Source organism: Hyperoodon ampullatus, assembly GCF_949752795.1.
Source record: "Hyperoodon ampullatus genome assembly, chromosome: 8".
NCBI lineage: Eukaryota > Metazoa > Chordata > Mammalia > Artiodactyla > Ziphiidae > Hyperoodon > Hyperoodon ampullatus.
The window spans coordinates 58,661,657-58,683,607 of NC_136921.1; the positions used below are offsets into that span (position 1 = coordinate 58,661,657).

Consider the following 21,951-nt stretch of genomic DNA (forward strand, 5'->3'; position numbering starts at 1 on the left):
TTCCCTATTGCAATAGTTATTACTGAGTAAATATCACTTTAACTAGTATCCAGTTTTATCTTTGACATACCCTTATAACAAAAATCAACAGTTAACTCCCTTCTTGAATGATTGAAATCTCTTCTTATTTCTTTCTTAAGTGCATATCTCTTTCCTCTTGAAATCACTTAAAATTCCCCCTGAAAAAATAATCTCTCCAACAGGATTCAACTTATCTTCTTGAGCTCTCTCTTTTTTTAAAATTTTATAGACCAGATTTATTTGGAGAAAACAAACAACCTCACTACCCAAACGATGGACGTTTACATCTCAAGACACCTCCCAAATATTGTCTACAGATTACAAGTCATTTTCATAAATTTTACATGTATTGAGGAACAGGATATGAATCAATCCCTGTTTTTGTTTCAACGGGGGTAGGGTAGAGTAGGGGGATAAAAAACAGCTATTTTAGATACAACTATTTGGAAGGAGTTGACATGAAGAGGGCAAACCGTACATTTTCACCATCTATAGCAAATGGTTTAAAAAACCCTTTCAACTTTGGGTATCTTTCTCTAAAATCCACTCTTTAGCACAAGCCAATTCATGCCAATTATTTAAAGTTAATTCACTTGGTATACCTTTCATGTCCACTGGGTAAATGATTCATTATGCCCATTGCTGCAGCACTCAAACCAACATCCCCGCCTGGCTGGACAGGGCCTAACCTAGTATTGGTTGGAAAAGGATTTGAAAACAAGAGACTGAAGTGTCATTTCCCTACAGGAACCAATATTGCCGACCATCTACAAACTGACACTACAAAGGTGCACATAAAAGCACCTTTTCGGAGAAAAGAAGAGCCTTCTGCAATTCAGTCAATCCCTTGACCAGTGATTGTTTTTGTTTTTCATTGTTCTAATTCTCCCTCAACTTCACCTCATAAAGGACAGAGTATGTGAGTTCAATATGCCACAGTGCTGCAATCAGTATAAAAATGTCTTTTTATCTCCTCTGGTACTTCCACACCTAGCTTTACTGTGACCTTTTCTACTCCCTGTACTCATTTAAAATCTTTGAGCAAGGCTTCTTAGCCAATGAATACAGTAGCTTGATAAGCAAGAACTGATTTTCAATCTTGAAGTAGACAGAGAAATGAATTCAGAAGAAATACCCTTTTCTATTTTATATTCCCAATTTAGGGAGCAGAGAATAGGAAAATAGGCTGCATTTTCTTATGATTCTCTTCATTTTTCTTAATGACTGTATTTTCTCTTCTTTGCCTTTTATTTACTTCATTTAACCCAAAGGGTGAAGAAAAGATGGAAAAGCACTAATTTATTTCAAGGCTTGTAGTCCATTAGGTATTATTACCATGATTTCCTAATAGATATCATCTCCATATTTGTTATAAGGAAACTGGCAATTCCAGAAACTAAGCCACCTGCCTAAGTGACTTAATTGAAGTAATTGAAGAATAGAATTCAAACTTGTCAAAATCTCATTTTTTCTATAATTATACACTTTCAATTTTAAGACTGCTGATAGTTTCCTTCTTTTAGAATTGCTCTTACAAACTTCATGGCAATTCTCATACATGGTAATGTAAGAGATCTTTCCATCCACCGAACTACTCCACCAGGGAGAACAAGCTGGGAGAAAAAGAAGTGAATACAGATAAACTAAGTCTGTCATCCTTTATTTGTAATTCTTTAAATTTAATTTTAGGGTTTCTGTTTGTTTAAATGATAGCATCACTGAATGAAGACTGTTGCATTTACTGTTTCAAGGTTGTTTTATAGAATCACAGACTATTTGGAAGAAAGGATGTTTTATTACATAAATTTAAAAAAGAATAATAGTCTTTTATATATCAGTCAGTATGCTATTAATGCTCAATTCAGATCAATATATGATAACTTTAGGCTTAAATGTAGTTTTCTTTCCTATTTCCAATCAGGCAGGTTCATCATTTCCTAAAGTCATTTTCTCACAGCCTCAAGTCATTTCATTATTGTTCTTATCGTGCTGTAAATCTTCATCATTACTCTATTGATGTCACCTTCAGTATTATCTAGAAAACATATTTTTAAAATCTCCTTGCCAAATCTCTGATCTCCCCACAGAGAAGGAAATGTAATTGCTTTATATGTGCTGGTGGCATAAGGAGATGGCTAGTGAAAAGTGATTTCAAAGCTCAAAAGCTATCACATTGAAATCACCATTTTAACTAGATAAAGCATACTAAAGAAAGCTACTGTATGAAAACTAAAAACTTCTGAGAAAATTATATAAAATCAAGTAACATTCTATTGATTTCATTATCCAGTTTCTTCCTTTCCTCTTTTTAAAAAAGGTTTCTGTTGTAATGATCCAAAGTCCTGACAAAATACATTGGGTGGTAGTAAATTTCATCCCATAGTTTAATAATAACAGGAGTCTTCTGTTCTGAGCAACTTACTGACAGAATATAATCAATTCAATTGTGGGAACATCTTTGACTATTCAGAGATCTAAATGATGAATGCAGCTGTACAATTGTTAAGTTAGTTGGATTAGGGTAGCTTTTTCTGCTTCGTTTTTAGAGATTTCTGATAATATTTAATTTTTTAAATAAATATACAGTGCCTGTAAAATGTAAACAGGATTCAACTCTAAAAGTTACATTTAAAGAAATGACTGGAAGGAACAAATGCTACTATAATAACTATCAGCTAGTGGACTGAAAGGTTCTAGTCTCCAGAAAGAAGCAATGCAGTGAAACGTGCAATACCACAGAGGTCGCCTTCGTCAGATCCATCAGGACAATCCCTTCTCCCATTGCAGAGTTTCTCTGGCTGCAGGCAGACTGAAGTGTCATTAGCACAGGGGTACTTGGGTGGCCCACACAAGAAACTGTCACAGTCATCTTCATCTGATTGATCTTCACAATCGATATCTCCATCGCATACCCAGTCTTTGTTGATGCATCTCCCTTGAGAAAATAGCAACAACATGCATTTAATTTTTGCAGTTAAGCCACTGGAATAATGAGTAATCATTGTCGTCAGTCAGAGGCAGAACAAATTGCCATTAGCAAGAAATCTATTTGCTGATAGTTTGACATTTTCATGACAACATTTGAGTAGTTTTTGTCCTCATTGTAATAGTGTTCTTAGTGTTAAAGCCTTGATATTTTCTTTAGTTTCAAGTTATTGCCTTACCCTATTTAAAAAAAAATCTGTAACTCATTGAAAGTTTAATTACTTTTAAAAGCAAATTTTAAAGGTATATTTATAGTAGTATGAGTCCTTTTCAGAGCCCTAAATTTAGATAAGTACTATCACTGTACTTTGGAGACCTAAAATTAAGCAAATGCTTTATTTTTGAAGGCGAAGATGTCCTTCTATTTACATTTATAACCTTAGCAACTCAACTCCTCACATTCAGACTTATGTACATGCCCTTTCATAGAAGAATGTAAAATGTTACTAAACATTTTAGTAGCTAAGATATATACAGACAAAATTTAGAGAAATATGTTCTTTATTGACTTTGAAAGAAAAAAATGAAGTGATTATTGTTTAGCCAGAATGTTTCAAAAGTAACAATGTGAAATTCCTAGAAAGCAATGGGTATTGACTATGTAAACTGTTTTTTTCTTTGCAAATTATTCTTCCTTTCCAGAATATTTGTATTTTTCTTCTAATTAATCATCTTTTATGAATTATACAATGTTAATATGTAATGTGAATAAAAAATGTTCCTAAAGATAAATACTGGTTATTGGTTGACTACATCAACATCTCATAAAATGAGTGGGGCAAATAAAAGGGAAATGGAAAAGTGTTAGGTTGTATATGTCCAAGAGTCATTATGTATTTAAATGTCTTCTTCAAACTTAAGGCTACTGAATTTTAAAATATTTGTGAAAAGATGTTTTACTTATAGAAACATATTAATAATTCTCTATGCTACTATATATCAAATAAGAGAAAAACACAAATGATCAGTTCCACAGTTAATATAAATACATTTGATAATATTCAACATTATTTATTGATCAAAATAAAATGAATTATTTTATTCACATAAAATGAACACTTCATTAATGAATTTGAATATAAATGGAGGAACATTATAAAATTTTGCTTTAACATCATAAGTAAAACTAATAATGTTATTATTTTATATTGTCTGGAAATATCATGTAATGTAATTAGACAATAGAAAGAAATGAGGTATAAAACTAGAAAAGAATATCATTACATGCAGTTAATATAATCACATAATCATAAATCAATAAAAACTAAATAAGAACTATAAGAAACTAAGAATTTAAAATATATGTAGCTAGTTTCAAAAATTATACAAAAATCAATAGAATTCATATATACAAAGATAATATAGTAGAAGAAAAGGTCAACCAAACAATCTACCATAAAACAAAGTATTTTGAGTTAAACTACACAAAAACTGTATATAATTTATATGAAAATTTAAAAGTTTATAAAGAAACTCAAAAGAAGCCTGGAATAAAGATATAGTTTGGTTTTAGAGAGGAAGATATATTAAAGGTATTATTTTTCCCCTAATTAATACAATCCCAATAAAATAGTAACAATATTATTGTAATCCCATGAACTTATCCTAAACTTAAGAAAACAAAACTGCAAATATCATGAGGAGTCTTCTAAAAAAATAGAGGAACACTGATGAGTAGGAACTATATATGCCAGAAATTTAGAAGTGTTTTAAAGTAACATTGGTTAAATTTTTTTCATAACAGGATATCAATAAGCATCAATAATTAAACGGCATAGAGACATGAGAAGTACAGTCATATATGTATGTGGTTTTAATATACAAAAACTGGCAATTCAAAATAGTAGAGAATAAATAATTACAAAATTAATAATGTTAGGATTGTTGATGAGCCACCTGGAGAAAAAAAAATTGTTGAACCTTTACTTGATACTTACACCAAAAAAAATTATAGACAGATCAAAGAAGTGTTTTAAAATAATAACAATGATAATACACAAACATTCTAGAATAAAATAGCTATTAAAACAAAAACATTGCAAACATAGAAAACATAAAGGACAAATTGATAAACTTAAATACTGTGCACACTGAGCAATAAAATCCATCTACAGAGTCAACATAAAGTCAATAAAACAGAAAAAAAATCATTATATTTGACAAAAAGGGCATATTTCTTTAAAATAGAAAAGCCTCATAAATCAGTATGATAAAGATCAATAAACCAATATAAGTGCAAGGTTCACAATGAATCAATAATGGCTTACAAATGTAAGATGTCCAAAAAATCTTTCAATTAAAAAAGTGAACAAAAACGGCAATATGATAGCATTTTTTCTCTCAGATTGATTAATATTAAAAAGTTGTATAACACAAAGATAGATTTGACAAGGGTATAAAAAAACAACCCCAGTGTTGAAGGGGCTACAAATTGGGTTAATCTCTCTGTAGGCCAATATTATGAAATCTAGTAAATTAAAAATGTATCAACTCCTCATCACAGTAATTCTAATTTTGGAATTTTTTTTCATTGGTGTATTTGCCCGATGCACAAAGATGCATATGCAAAGATATGTGTTGCTGCTTTGTATATATTAGCAAAAGTATGGTAACAACTTAAATCAGCATTGCAAGACTGGTAACATCAATTACAATGCATCCATACATTGAAATTATACACGAGTGAAAAACAATGAGATAATTCTGCATAAATTAAAATAAAACAATCTTCAAAGCATGTTAATAAAAAATGGCCTACACCTGAGTATGCTGTAGGCTTTCTTTATATTAGAAGAGAATTATCTGTTTACCAATATCTGTGACTATATTTCCATACATATGTCAATATAAGCACATGCATAGGCTTGTCTCTACAGGTATTCTTTCTGGAGGGTTACACAGGAAATAGTGAAAAGTGATTGCTTCTGGCGAGGAAGACGAGGTGCCTGGAGTGGAAACCAGATGGAGTTTTCATTGAATCCTTTTGTGTTATTTTATTTTCCTTCCACTATATTTCCACATAACTTTTCAAAAAAAATATTAGCTCATTTTAAAATGATAAAGATGAAACATATACACATATGTCACAAAGTCAGATAGTTTCTATAAATACAGAGGCTACTCTGTACCTTATACTTTCCTAGAGAGTTTAGGTAGTATAAGAAAATCCTAAGACCCGTTACCTGTCACCAAGGAGTTTATAATCTAGTTAGCAAGACAAGATCAATGCATAATACATATTTGTAGCCTAAAATATGACATCCTGTACTTAAGTATTAAATTGTATGGGATCATCTGCAAGTATAATAGAATGAAGGGAGAATTCAAGAATAATATTGTAATTTCCATTTTTAGTTTGTAAATCAAGATGCAGCTTACATTTTTTTCCTCATACACACTCCATAATGACATTCTTAACCCCTGACTCCAGAATGACTTTAAAATTGTTTCAACAAGCCCATCCATAAATCACTATCAATCTTTTAGAGTCAGAATAGCAGTAAAACCTATTTGCCATCCCTGATCTAAATGCTGCCTGGAAAAGGTAAAGAAAAATCTTATGCAAATGACTAATAACTTTAACATAGATTATGTTACCAGAGATATGAATAAATATGAATACATAGCTTAGATAAAATGTACAAATTTCAATAGCTCTCTCATCCCACTGATTTTGCAGGGGATGTTTGAAACTTAATTGCTTTTCCCTTTCTTGTTTGGTTTTAATTTTTATAAAAATGCAGATAAGAGAGAACACCAGGTATGATAAGTTTAGTTAAATTTCTATTTCATGACCATTAATTGAATAAAACCCAAAAGCAAATTACCTTAGTAAATATGCTTAAAGAGTGTTGATTTTTACTTGATTTGTACCAAGACAAATACTTACATAGTGAAATCACTGGACATCACATAGTAAAAAGTCAAGTATTACAACTTCCCTTGTTTAAGCTCCTTCCTTTATATATATAAGAAAGTTGAAACTCAGGTCAAATTAGTATTTTTAAAACAAAATAAAGATTAATAATTCTAAAATGTGTTACAGAAATTATACACATCCAATATCTAAAAACACAAAATCTTTAAAAATAACTTTTAAAAATATTGTGCACAAATAAGTTCAAATAACCAAGTAAACCAAGTTCAAATTGTCTTTACTAATTCTTCTTTAAAGAGATATCACAGGTTAAAAAAAATATTTGGTGTTCATTATCAAGTTGAGTTCTACATAATATTTTCTGATTTATTTATAAAGATGTTTTCAACTTGATTCTTGCTATGTGTGCAAGACACACTCTTGTGGGAATTGTAGTTTTGTCCTTTGAGCAAAGAGAATAAGAATGGCCAAGCAACAACAGCAGCAACAAAAAACAGAAATAACAAAAATCAGCATGTTGGTATCATGGCAGCTACTACAATCACACACACACATACACACACACACACACACTCTCTCTCTCATTCACACACTCAGGACTTTGTAAGGAGTATTTTGATTTGTGTAACCTTGAAATATACAGTTTAGGTCTAAAATCAGTAGAAAGTCAACAGCTATTGGAAAACTAAGAGGTCCTATGAATTCCTAGAAAATGTGCTGCTTTCCTCAAATAAACTTATATGATCGCTTCCAAAGTTCCTTTTCTATCTGTTAAACTGTTTTGGCTATTTAAAAAAAAATAGTTTATTAATTTGTGAATTGCTTGACTTTCTTTTGTCTTTATGAAAGACAACATGCTACAAGAGGACAATTTCTGTCCTGGGATATGACTGGCAGTTAATATCAAGAATATGGGTATGAAGAAAAGTGAATCTTTGAAAAAATCCAAAAAGATTTACTTAGTAATATTATTTTTTTGAGTATTGGTTTTTGAAATACAATCTGTCTTTTAATTTTTATACTACTAACCTTTAATCCCACATACATATTTATTTCTCTAACAATGTTTGGCTTTGATTCAATTCAGCAAATATTTATTGAGTATTTTGTACCTGTCTAGCTACTGAACACTGTAGGAAAATTGAAAAGACAAATTCCTGACCTTGTGGAGGAATAAGTCGAGTAGTGACAAAGGTTCTATAAAAAAAGGATGAGATAAAAAATAGCCTTATAACAATTACAGAGTGCTATAGAATTTCAAGGAGCTAGAAAAGATGTATGATTGAAAGGCTGAGGAAGAGAAAGCTTTACTAAGATGTTATTTGGAAAGGGGTTTTGAAGAGTGGCAGTGAATAGTAGATACAGACACAGGAAAAAAGGCATTTCATCCAAACAGCTGTCTTATGTGTATAGTCTTAACATTCAAATACATACCCTCTGCAAGAGAGAGAGAAGAATTTAATAGTATGGTACTTTACTGCTGCTACTCAGTGGGAGTGTGTCAGGGCATAGATGGTTAAAGTAAATCAACTCTCCCTTAATTTGGTCCCTCTTCCATTTCTGAGTGAATCCACTATAAAATTATATTTTGTATATTTATTCTTTGTTTTATGCTAAATATTTTCTTAATGATACAGCTTTATGTACAAATTTTCATCAAAACTGTATATACGGAACAATGTATACTGAGTTTTGTGGATGACTTTCAATGGTAATTTTGAACATAGGCAGTTTTAACTTTATTTGTTGAATCTAACCCACATATAAGATGCAACTCCTATATAAATGCATAAGCAGAACAAGGGTGGGACTTGCTCCAGAGGCAGCAATAAAGCAGTTTGGGACTACAGTTCATGAAATGTTGATTCCTAATTCAAGAGTGTATCCTAATCTTACAGTGGAGAACCACTGAAAGATTTTGAGAAAGTCTGTGATCAGGTCCCAGCTTACAAAGTAAGGGGAACCTAAAAACACGTGTAGAATGGATTGAAGATAATAATTGTCAGGGATAAAAATAGTAGACCACACAAAGGTCTGAGTGAGATATAATACAGACTTAAACTTAAGCTCTGATGTGTGAATGGAAAGAACAGAATGGGTGCTGTTAAGAGAAACTGTAGAGGCAGCATCAGTAGGACCTGGAAAATTATTACATGCTGGAAGTGTCAAAAGGTAGTTTCTGCTTTAAATTTAAATGTTTAGGAGAATGAAGATGTTTCTAACAGAAATCGAGGAGAGAGGAAGAATTTCTGGCTTTGGAGAGAAAGTGGGATGTTGAGCATAGCAATGGAAAAAATGCGTTTGAAGCGTGGGGTTCAACATCAGTGACAGAAATTTGGGAGGCATTTACCTGGAGGTGATGGTTGAAACTTTGGGAACAGAAGAATTTGCTATGGATACCTTACAGAAAGATTAGAGGAGTAAAACAGAGAAATTAAGAGAAAAACCTGTGCAATGTCTGAGATGGATTATGTATTCAACAGATATTTTAAAATTAAATATAAAGGATAGGCAAAGGGAAAAGGATCAAGGGAAGGTGAAATAAAAATAGAAATCTAAATGCTGAGTGGAAAGAGGACAATTCAATACGAGATTTCATAAGGAAAAGTTTCAAGGAAAGGATGTGTATTGGAGAGAAAGGTCAAGTATTGCAGAGAAAGAAGTCACTATACAGTATTAACAGTCAAAGGTATTGTTGATTAAGTTCATACTATGTTCTAGGCACTTTTTGTACAGTCTATTGATTATCATTATTAATATCTCTATTTTACAGATCAGAAAACTGCACCTTAGAGAGGTTTGGTAATCTATGCAAACTCACGTAGTTACTGAATGGCAGAGGAGGACTCAAGATTGAGAAGAGGATGGGTTGAAAAATCATTCCTGGTGACAACTGAAACAGCAATTTCCATCAAAAGCAGGGAAAGGATGTTAGACAGTAAAAGGTAAAAGAATGAATGAGAAAAAAGACATCGAGGTACACTACACAAGATGATTCAACGAAGGGAAGGAGGAAGACAGGAAAACTGATAAAATAAACTGTTTTTGAGGTTATTGTCCTGGGTATATTTATAAAGAGAAAGAAAAATTAGTGTAGAGAAAGAAATTGAAGACATGAGCAAGAAAAGTGACTAAGGTCCCATGGGATATAGGAGATCAAAGGATCAATAGCTAAAGAAGACACCTTCTTGGCAGAATGGAGGGTATTTCCTACTTAAGATACAGGATTAAAGGAGGAAAAGAGTAAGTATACAGCAAAGTGTTTAAAACTGCCAGTGGGAGGAATAAATAGAGTAACATACAAGGCTTATAAGAAGCTATATGCACAAAAAATCTATTAGATTTAGAGCACATAGACAATGGAGAGCTCACCATGTTATTTCATCAGAAATAAATAAAAGTATACCATAGGGTCAGCTACAGGAAGGGAAGTGCTCTATTTATAAATTCTTCATATACAATCCACCATACAATTTTAACAAAATCACTATTCCATTGTAGGATATGTTTGGTTCTAATTATCCAGATTGATTTTTACCATAGATTAAACTCACCATTTCACTTTTTATTTACTGATACAACAACGGGGTAAGGGAAAAAAACCCCAAAAAAACAAAGAAACCCCCAAAAAACTGAACACAGAAAAGAATAATGGCTTGCCATTCACGCAAGCCCACAATGGATTTTCATTACATGAGAGGATCAGAACAGAGGATGATGTTTATGAAGCCACTGTCAGAGTTAAATCCCCTTGTGTACCAGTTAGTTTTGTTACATTCTTCTGTTAAAGACTACTTCATCCTTAACTCTTAATTCAACCCTGGGACCTTACTTGAAAATGTATGTTACTTTTTCTAGTGGAATCTAGAGTGAAAGGTTATGGGTCAACACCAATCTATCACTTGGAAAGACAGTCAGTCATAAGGGGAGACTGTACAAGTATGACACCTCTCACTCTTTTTCCCTGGCCATCCTTTCCCCCATTCAAAGACAAATATTGACCACAGTTTCTTGTGAAACCTTCTGGAAATATTGTCATTATAGAAAAGAATATACTTGTGTTTATTTTCTTTTTATTTAAACAATATTACATATTATGCCCACTAATATGTTCATTGACTTTTCACTAAAAATTTAATCATAGGGAAACGTCCATGTCAGTGTATTATAATGATTTCCATTTACTAAATTGTTGCAAGGTATTCTACCATATGTATATACCATAATGTTTCTACCTAGTGCCCTATTTTGGCCTATTTAGGTTATTTGCAACATTTAGCTCTTAAAAACAATTTAGTGGCAAATAGCATATGAAAAGATGCTCCACATCATATGTCATTAGGGAAATTCAAATTAAAACAACACTACTATAAACCTATTCGAATGATGAAAATCCAAAACACTGATACACTCAAATACAGGCGACGCTATCGAGCAATAAAAATTCCTCATTCATTTCTGGTGGGAATGCAAAATTCTACAGCCAATTTGGAAGACAGTCTGGTAGTTTATTACAAAACCAAACATACTCTTACCATATGATCCAGCAATCACACTCCTTGGTATTATCCAAATGAGATGAAAAACCAAACATACTCTTACCATATGATCCAGCAATCACACTCCTTGGCATTTACCCAAATGAGATGAAAACTTATGTCCACACAAAAACTTATACACAGATGTTTATAGCCACTTCATTCATAATTGCCAAAACTTGGAAGCAACCAAGTTGCCTTTCAGTAGGTTGAATGAATAAAGAAACTGTGGTACAACTAGACAATGGAATATCATTCAGTGTCAAAAAGAAATGAGCTAACAAGCCATGAAAAGACACGGAGGAACCTAACTGAATGTTACTAAGTGAAAGAAGCCAATCTGAAAAGGCTGCATGTACTATATGATTCCAGCTATATGACACTGTGGAAAAGTCAAAACTATGGAGACAGTAAAAAGATCAGATGTTGCCAGGGTTTGGGGGGAAGGTGGGATGACAGGCAGAGCACAGAGGATTTTTAGGGCAGTGAAACTATGATACTATGGTAGCACATATCATTACACATTTGTCAAAATCCATAGTTTGTACAACATCGAGAGTGAACCCTAATGTAAACTATAGACTCTGGGTGATAATGATCTATCAGTGTAGGAATTCAGGGTCATTAATTGTAACAAATATACCAGAGGAGGATGTTTTTTCATGATGAATTATTCTCTTAATATATTGCTGGGTTTGCTCATATTTTATCTCGAATAATGGTAGTCATGGTCATCAGAGAGTTTGTAATTTTTGTGTGTATGGGAGGTACTAAATTTTGTGGTTGGAAAATCAACATTATGTTGCTTAAAAGCTTCTATTCCTTTTAAATTCTCTGGAGGAGACGAAACAGCATTGTAGCAATGTTCCTTAAATATCTGGTAGAAATTTTCATCTGGACTTGAAACTTTTGGTGGAATAGTGACAGGGATTATATGTTGATTATTTTTTTAATTTTTATAAAATATACTGCCTATTTTTTTCCTTTCTAGAGTTAATTTTGAAAATTTATATTTTTAAAAAACGATATGATTTTATTAATACAGATTTTTATGTTCACTTCTATGATACTTCATAGATAGTTTCTTTAACTTTTATAATTTCTTCAGCATCTGTGATTATTTTCTCATTTTGTGCACTGCATTTTCAATGTGTTCTTCTTTACTAGGTCAGTTAATGTATTAGTGACTTTAGTTATTATTTCAACAACCTAATTCTTGAATTTTCACATATGCTATTTTCTTTATTTTTTCTAAATTCAAACAATAATTTGATTTTGTTTCCCTTTGGTTTCTTTTGTTATTTTCTAACTTCTTGAGTTTGGTGTTGCATTAGTCAGGATAAGCTATGCTGCAGTAACAAACCCTAAAATCCAGGGACCTAACTCAGTAAAGGTTAATTTTTTGTTCACATAAAATCAAGGAAGGTAAGGTCGCCTTTGTCCATCTTGTATGTGTGCCCTCTAGACCCATACAGTAAGGAGATGCTCACTATAGCTTAACTGCCTTCATGGACATGATATAGTCCCTTCGGCTCACAGTGCTTAGATAGAACTAGTCATTTGACCCCAATCTAAATGTAAGAGAGTTGAGAAATACAGTAAAGCATAAGGAGTTGGTGAACACTGTGTCTGGTACACATTGTCCAAAAACTATTTTTTTAATTACTTCGTGTAAATACAGGTGTCTCAAAAGTCTCAGAATAGTTTTAACCTTCAATAATTTTAGAAATATAAATGCTATACACATAAAAATCATTTAAAAGTTTATGTCAATTACTTATAATTTTGTAAGTTGAGTTTTAGTTACATATAATTTGATAAATTTTGAATATAACATTTTAAATATATTTTTAGTTCAGCCCCTCTAAGTAAAGAGGGAAACTACTAGAACCAAACTTAAAAATGTATTATCCAGGATTCATAAAACTAAATATATGTTAACAATAACTAAAATTTCAAATGATGTCTTTTGTAAATTTACAGTATTTATACTTCTGAAATTGTTAAAGATTTAAAATACATTGAGAGTTTTGTGACACTCTGCATATAAATTTAGAAAGTTATGGTTTTTCCCATGAGCAATGCTTTATTTATATTCAATATATTCTGATAAGTATATATCTTTATTTTGTAAAAGTTCTACAAGTTTAGTTTGATTCCCTCTAGAATTAAGATAAAAATGTTTTATTTTATTATTCAATTTCTAAGCGGAAGAGTGGTTTACGCCTCATAATTATGGGTTTATTATATGATAATCAGAGAATTCTGCCTGCATTATTTCTATTTCATGGAATTTATTGAAGTTGTTTGTGACAATAAATGCTCCTTTAAAAAATCTTTCCTGAACCTTGTAAAAGAAGGTTTATTTTTGGCCTTCTAAAAATAGAGTTATATTTTTATTAATTTGATCTAAACATTAATTCTTCAGATCATCTACATCTGTATATACTCCTGCTGTTCTTTATATGAATTCTAGAAGTGGGAAGGCTGGATCAAATTTACATTTCTGCTAACAGCTGGGGGCCCTATTTTCCCTATAATCTTGTCATCAATGTATAATGTCAAAGGTTTCATTTATTTTTCCATTCTGAAGAATGGCATTTCTGGGTTTCTTTTTCATGAGAGAAGGACTTTTCTCCCCTGATTCCCTGACTATAATATACAGTTGATCCTCAAACAACGTGGTGGTTAGGGGCACAGTTGAAAATTCAAGTTTAACCTTTGACTCCCTCCGAAGTTAACTACTAATCACCTACTGTTGACTGGAAACCTTAACATATATTTTGTATGATATGTGTATTATATACTGTATTCTTACAATAAAGTAGGCTAGATAAAGGAAAATGTTATTAAGGAAAATCATAAGGAAGAGAAAATACATTTACAGTAACTAGCTTATCAATACCATAAGATTATGTTGTCTATTCACAAGATGAATCATCTGTCTGTCAGTGCCTACATCAATATTGTCTTATATGATACAACATACTGTAGATTTTATATGTGTTACTAACACCAGACATCAAAAATGAAAAAAAATAATGTGAATAAGATTCATATTTACTTACAGGTATAATAATTGATGCATTGATAATGAAGAAGCAGCAATATGATTACTTCATGGTAGCCCAGGTATACACTAGTGAATGAATTTTTATACATTTTTTATGGCATATAGTATTACAGTCATATTCAGATTACAGCATTACAAACATCATTACATTAAAAAAAAAAAACCTGTGATAATAGGCTTTCTCCAATGATGAGAGAAAGAGGCATACTGTACAGTGATATGATTCTTTGAAAGCAAAGTTATAAAACATTAGGAAAACTAACACATTATTAATTTTATGTTACATATCACTCACTTTATGTCTCTGTTAGGATAGGCTACCCACTTCAATACAAGTCTTGCACATGATGTTCTACATCATGAATACTTAGGTGATAATAATGATGATGACACAAAAACTTCTCATACAGTTCTTGCTGTACAGTTATTAGATTTTTACACAAAGACACTCACACACATATACAGCAGATAAGTTTACTAATAGTAGGACATGATGATTATTTACTATTTATTAAGTGGAAACAGACCATCATAAGAGACTTCATTCTTGTCATCTTCATGTTGAGTAGGCTGAGGAGGGGGAGGAAAGGAGAAGACGGTTTTGCTGTTTCAGGGGTGGCAGAGGTGGAGGAGGTCAAAGGGGAGGCGAGAGAGGCAGGCACACTCTCTGTAACTTTGCAGAAATACACTGTAATTTCTCTCTGACTTTAATGCTCTTTCAATTCTCTAAAAATGTTTCTATATGGTACTAATTCTTCTATCATTTGCTTTTGTTTTAGTGCCTGTATCGTAGAAGGGTTCATGCCATAAAAGAAGTCAAAAGTATCTTGAATAATTGTAACCCTTCTGCCGAACTGCCTAATGTTAGTTTTTTCCTGGCACTGCTTCTCAGTCTTCTTCCTTGTCGTCTGGCACTAGTTCAGAAGCATTCATCTCCATCAAGTTGTATTTTGTTAATTCCTTTGGTATGGTGTCTATTAGTTCTTGAATTTCTTCAAGATCCATATCTTAAAACCCTTCACTCCCCACAGCCAACCTGTTCTACCATATCTACAATCTCTTTCATAATGTCCTTGATTGGCTCTCCTGCAAATCCTGTGAAGTCATGCACAACATCTGGACACAGTTTCTCCAGCAGCAATTTATTGTTTCGGGTTTGATGGCATTCACAGCCTTTTCTGTAATAATGATGGCATCTTCAATGGTGTAATCCTTCCAGACTTTCATGATGTTCTCTCTGTTGGGGTCCTCTTCCATAGCATGGACAATACTTTCCTTTGAGAAAAGGAAAAGGCTCATTTTGTGTAATGAGCCTTAAAGGTCCTATGACTAGCTGATCTAGGTGCTGAATTAGAGACATATTGTTTGGGGGTAAATAAACCAGTTTGACAGACCAGTTGAATTCATGGGTTCTGGGTGGCCAGGGGACATTGTCCAACATCAAAAGAACTTTAAAAGGCAGTCCCTTACGGCAAGGTACTTCCTGACTTCAGGGACAAAGCATTAATGAAACCAGTCCAGGAAAGTGGTTCTCATTGTCCAGGCCTTCTTTTTGTACAACCAGAATATTGACCAGCTGGTATTTACTTTTCCCCTCAAGGCTCAGGAGTTTGCAGCTTTATAGATAAGGGCAGTCCTGATCATAAGCCCTGCTGCATTTGAACAGACCAGTAAAGTTAGCCTATCCCTTTGTGATTTAAATCCTGGTGCTCACTTCTCTTCCTTACTAATAAATGTCTTTTGTGTATTTTTTTTCCAGAGTAGGGCACTTTTGTCTGAATTAGAAACCCATTCAGGCAGATATCCTTTCTTCTCAATGATTATCTTAATGGCAGCTGTAACTCATCTGCTACCTCTTGGTTGGCAGAAGCTGCTTCTCCTGTTATACTGACATTTTTTAAAGCCAATCCTCTTACTAAAATTATCAAACCATCCTTTGCTGGTATTAAATTCTCCACCTTTAGATCCTTCACTTTCTTTTTGCTTTAAGTTTTCATATAATGACTTCACTTTTTCTCGAATCATATTAGAGTCTTTAGGTATACCTTTCTTATAGCAATGGTGCAGTCACATAAAAGCTGCATTTTCAATACAAGATATAAAGGTATTTCAGAAAAAGTGCAAGGTTTTCACACCTGTTGGCATAGCTGCAGCAATGGCTTCACAAATTTCCTTTTCTTCTCTTACAATGGTCCTTATGCTGGATTCATTATCTTGAAATGACAGGCACTCCAGACCTCAATCTACAGTATATACTAATCAATTTAACTTTTTCTTGTAATGTCACGACTTTTCTCTGCTTCTTGGGAGCACTTCCAGCATCAACAGTGGCACTTCATATGGGTCCCATGGTGTTATTCAAGGTTTATGGCATTGTGCTAAACACGATGAAAAATACACAAGAACCATAAGAGATCACTTTTTTTTTTCGATATGCAGTTTACTGGAGAGGTAAACTGCTCACCTGGAGATGATTAGTGTCACATGACATTTTAAGCAGATACTAGCAACACTTGAGCTCACCGAAATAGCAGCAGGAGGTAACTACGAAATTATTACAATATGTACTACAGTTAACTTTTTGCAGTTATTTAATACTGTATCTTTACATTTGTTTAGACTTCTATTGACTGCAAATGGCACCATGTCTGGTATGTTAAGTGTTTGTAAGTTTTGATAAATTTTAACTTTTTATAATAGATTTGTGTAGATTTTATGGTAGCAATGGATAAAATAGACAAGTATCTACATATATGTTATGCATTCATGATGTACCTTTTTCTTAATTTTTTCAATATTTCTAGGCTATATGGTTCCTCTGTTAGTTTTTGCAAATTCTTGCCAATCTCCAAAAAATGTTTCCAATATATTTATTTTTAAAATTTTGCATATAAATGGATGTAGTTCAAACCCCTGCTGTTCAAAGGTCATCCTAACTGCAATTTGTGAGAGACCAGATGTGGGAGAGTATAGCTCTTGGTCAAAGATAGACCCTCTGAGACTAGAGACTCTAAGATGATAATGGTTGAATTGTACTTTAACTTAATTTAGCTCTCATTCTTTCCTTTATTGGAATAAAGAAACAGTAATGTGCCTATGTTTTTATACTAATGATAGCAATTTATGTATAAAAGCCATTGTAACCAACAAATATAAATTGATTGCCCTGAAAACTTTTAAATGCTCAAGCTAGCATTCAGAATTTAAAAAAAAATAAATATGAACTCTGAATTCAACATCTTGAATAGTTTAAAGGTCTTTTAGCTTGTAAAGCTGAGAATTTAATTAAACTTAAAAATATCACAAAGATTATAGATGTGTACTTTTTTTTTTTTTTTTTAATGCGGTACGCGGGCCTCTCACTGTTGTGGCCTCTCCTGTTGCGGAGCACAGGCTCTGGACGCACAGGCTTAGCGGCCATGGCTCACGGGCCCAGCCGCTCTGCAGCATGTGGGATCCTTCCGGACCAGGGCACAAACCCGTGTCCCCTGCATTGGCAGGCGGACTCTCAACCACTGCGCCACCAGGGAAGTCCCAGATGTGTACATATTTTTAATCCAATGTGTATATTTTTGGTTCACTTTAATATCTGCAATGTTCATAAATATTCATACATTATGAATTATTACTCCTCAAGTAGTTTGATATATTTTGCTTTACTATATTTAAACCAGGGATTAAATTAGAGGCAGATCAATGGTTAAATTACTACCTTTCACATTCCGTGGATATTCATTCATTCATTCATTCACTCATTTATTGTGAGAACACTTAAGTTCCACTCTTAGCAAATTTCAGTTATACTATACAGTGTCATCAATTATAGTCACTATGTTATAGCACATTTCCCTTTTACAATGCAACATGAGTTTTATTGCAGTTCTGCTTTTTAATATTAAATTTTGGTTTACATGATGACCATTTGATACAAACATCTTAACATTATTAAGTGGATAACTCAAATCTCAAATCAACATGCATAAAAATGTCTCTCAGGATCCAATTCTCCAAAGATATCCACTGTGTGGGATCGAAATACACTACTTCCAAAATATGACATTTTATCATAAGGATTATTTTGAGCTGAAGCATTTGAGATTCAGTAGATGCAGAAAGAAGTCTTCTTGTAGCTTCCCCTATCTGACTAAAAGCATAAACTTTTGAGAAATGAGAAGTGCCATAAAACACTTTCTCAGGGAAGTTCTAAGGCCATGAAGATGATGGAAAGTCAGTATCAAAATGTACCTACACAGGGCTTCCCTGGTGGCGCAGTGGTTGAGAGTCCGCCTGCCGATGCAGGGGACACGGGTTCGTGCCCCGGTCTGGGAAGATCCCACATGCCACGGAGCGGCTGGGCCCGTGAGCCATGGCCGCTGAGCCTGCGCATCCGGAGCCTGCGCTCCGCAATGGGAGAGGCCACAACAGTGAGAGGCCCGCGTACCGCAAAAAAAAAAAAAAAAAAAAAAAAAGTACCTACACAAATGTTTTTACCTAGCCTTTATCTTCCATTAGTTTTCCCATATATTTACCTTTCCACAATTTGCCATCCCTATAAACTCAAAGTCCTTTTCCTTTGTCTTGTCCCCTCTGTGTGGGTAGAGGAAAAGGTTTTTTCCTCCCTACATCAGCCATCTTCATAATAATTCGGGTTTATTTTTAAGTTGAGTCATATTCAGAAAAAGCTGTTTCATAAGAGTTCATTGCAAAATATCAATACACACATCAAGATAAATCACAATCACCTGAAATTTTCTATTAGCTTTACTTAACCCTGTTATTTATTATTTATATGTTTTCTCTCCATGTTTTCTGTCATAGACAGTTCAAACCAGTTTTTACTAACATATAACTTTTAGAAATTACTTTATTATGAAGGCATTTATAATTTCTTTCTTCATAAGGAAATTTCAGCCTGGTTTTACCTCTAAATTTGCTAAATCTTGATAGCATATTCATTTAGTTTTAGCTCAGGATTTTCCAAGTAAATTAATATTTTTATTTTGTTTTCCTATAGCCTTGCTAGTTCCTTAGTCATATACCTGTTAAAGACTGTTATCTGATATATTTCAGCATTAGTCCAATCAAACAAATGCCAGAAGCAACAGGAGAAAAAATATTCACTTAGAATAATGTTAGCCTGAGTCAAATAATTGGCTCTTTGGCATCAGAATTAGCCTGTTAAATAAAAACTTGCTTATTTAGTTAATAATTCATTCATTTAACAAGTTATTCATCTATTCATTTTCAACTAATATGAAATGTTCCATTATGATAATTTCTAAACTCAAAGTCACATTCTTCTAACCAATAACTCCCAAACTAAGAATCTTTACATAATAATTGAGAAGAGTTACCTGTTAAAAATATTGTTGGAAAAATAATCATTTGAAAATACAACTCCCTCACTAGGAGTAGGCCTCAGGAGTATTTATTTACCTATGCCCATGTTAGCTTATATTTATTTCTTTATCTCTTATTTACAGGCTTAATTATAGCCAGGAGGTGTGTTTAAGAAAAGAAACACAATTCCTTTTTATATATTTAAATGCTCATGGGCCATGTGGTTCCTAGAGTATCTGCTTACGCACAACTGTGATAACTTTTCATTTCTATCTTTTGGTTGAAATACTTAATAAAGGGCAAAATGAATCACCAAGAACCCCTGATTAAGCAATTCAGAAGCAATTTCACATTAAGCAAAACTCCCAGAGATGATTCCAGAATGTATCCTAAAATTTACAGAAGATTCGTTCCATGGGTTATTTGGATAATGATACCAATCATTTCACAAATGGTACAACAACAGTTAATTCTCTAAACTTCAGCTCATCATCTGGCATAGAGAAGGAAGTAAATAAGTTAGTTTTTCATGTTAGGTAGCACCTACTATATGGAGAAAACCAAAATGGAAACATCATAATACTAGAATAACTTATAAAAAAAAGCTTCAGTGACTCTCAAAACAAATCAAAGGTTTGAATGATTTGAAAGTCATCACTTTCATCTTAATGGAGTCTAGCGACAGCACAATAAAATTTAGGAAACTGGTTGAAAATAAATGCATATAATTATGCCTTTTTTTCCCTAGTCATCTTCATTAAATTTTATGGTAAGGATTTATCTATGAAAAGGGGAATGCTGTAAGTGGGTTTAGCACACATGTCTCTTTCTGGACGTGAAATTCCAGACTCCGAATCCAGATTGCCTGGTTTCAAATCCCATTTCTTCCATGCTGGCTCTGTGAGCCAGCAAGTTAAAAATTCTTTTGACTTTTTAATTTGAGAAAGTTAAAAACTGCTCTCAGCCTCAGTTTTCTCATTGTGAATTAGCATAATGAAATAAGTTCATGCAGAGAACATTCTTAGAACTGTGCCAAGTCCACTGATAGTTCTCAATAAATGTTACCTACTATCACTGTCATGTACAGAATGTGAGCAAACCTACTAGAAACACAAGGATACTTTTTATAAAGGTGAGATGTGGATTGAGGAGGGCCCCAAAGAACCTACATCAAGGAAGCAGGCCTGAGGTAGAAGTTGAACCCAGTGTTCTGCTTACCTGTACTCTGACAGGAAAACTTGGTTTTGTGATCACACAATCGTAAGGTACCACTGCAGCCTTTTTCATCACTACCATCTTCACAGTCTTTTTCCCCATCACAGCGCCACAGATCAGGAATACAATTTCCATCAGGGTGACACTGAAATTCATTCCCATTACAACCAGCAGGAGAACGAATCTCTTAAATTGAAATGAGGGAGAGAGGCAGAGAGAGGAAAACAAGAGAGGAATTATGATTGTACTTGATAATATTCTTTTTTCATTTTTTTTTCTTTAGGCATTATAATGATCCTAGAGAGAATCTATTTTTATTTTATTGTTTAATAGCTGCAATACTGTCTAGCATTTTCAAATTTGTTTTAGAAACTTTAATAATTAGAGAAAATAGTTCTTGCCTCCCACAGAATTCCTAAAAGTGATGAACGTTAGGAAAAAAAAGAAAGAGCAGTAAGATAGTATGTGGATATTCTGTTGTGATTTTAATTAGTATCAGTGTGATTGTTGAAGGTATTTTCTCTAGAGCACATAAAAGAGATTTCACATTCTACTCCAAATGTTTAGACTTTTGTTGATCTTATGACATCTCTTTAGATAATTTCTTTCACACTGGTAACAGGTAAACAACCAAAAAGAAAATAAGAAGTACATTCTAACAAAATCTTTGAAGAATAATGTCCAAAATGTTGAAAAACAAAACCCTCAGATAATTAAAAAAATTATTCAGGACGTAAGATTTCAAGTTTAGAATCAGAACAGACACAAAAGAATTTTATGAGGCACTATGCAGTCAAAGTCAATTTATCAATTAATAATTCACATAGTGCCCAGATAACATTATCACTCAAAACCTGATCACTAAAAACATAGGCTAAATTTTGTAGGTAAGCATAAACAAG

At 33.0% G+C, this 21,951-nt stretch overlaps 1 protein-coding gene across 1 annotated transcript in view; it reads right to left on the reverse strand.

Moving 5' to 3' along the window:
* The window catches only part of LRP1B (LDL receptor related protein 1B), a gene marked incomplete at both ends in the record, with an annotated part of 1,860,945 nt that overhangs the window by 654,883 nt on the left and 1,184,111 nt on the right, over positions 1-21,951 (reverse strand). The window contains 2 exons of the mRNA XM_079710778.1: positions 2,756-2,956; positions 21,053-21,235. Of these exons, the coding sequence (XP_079566904.1) occupies positions 2,756-2,956; positions 21,053-21,235 (384 nt within the window). The remainder of the gene's footprint in view (positions 1-2,755; positions 2,957-21,052; positions 21,236-21,951) is intronic.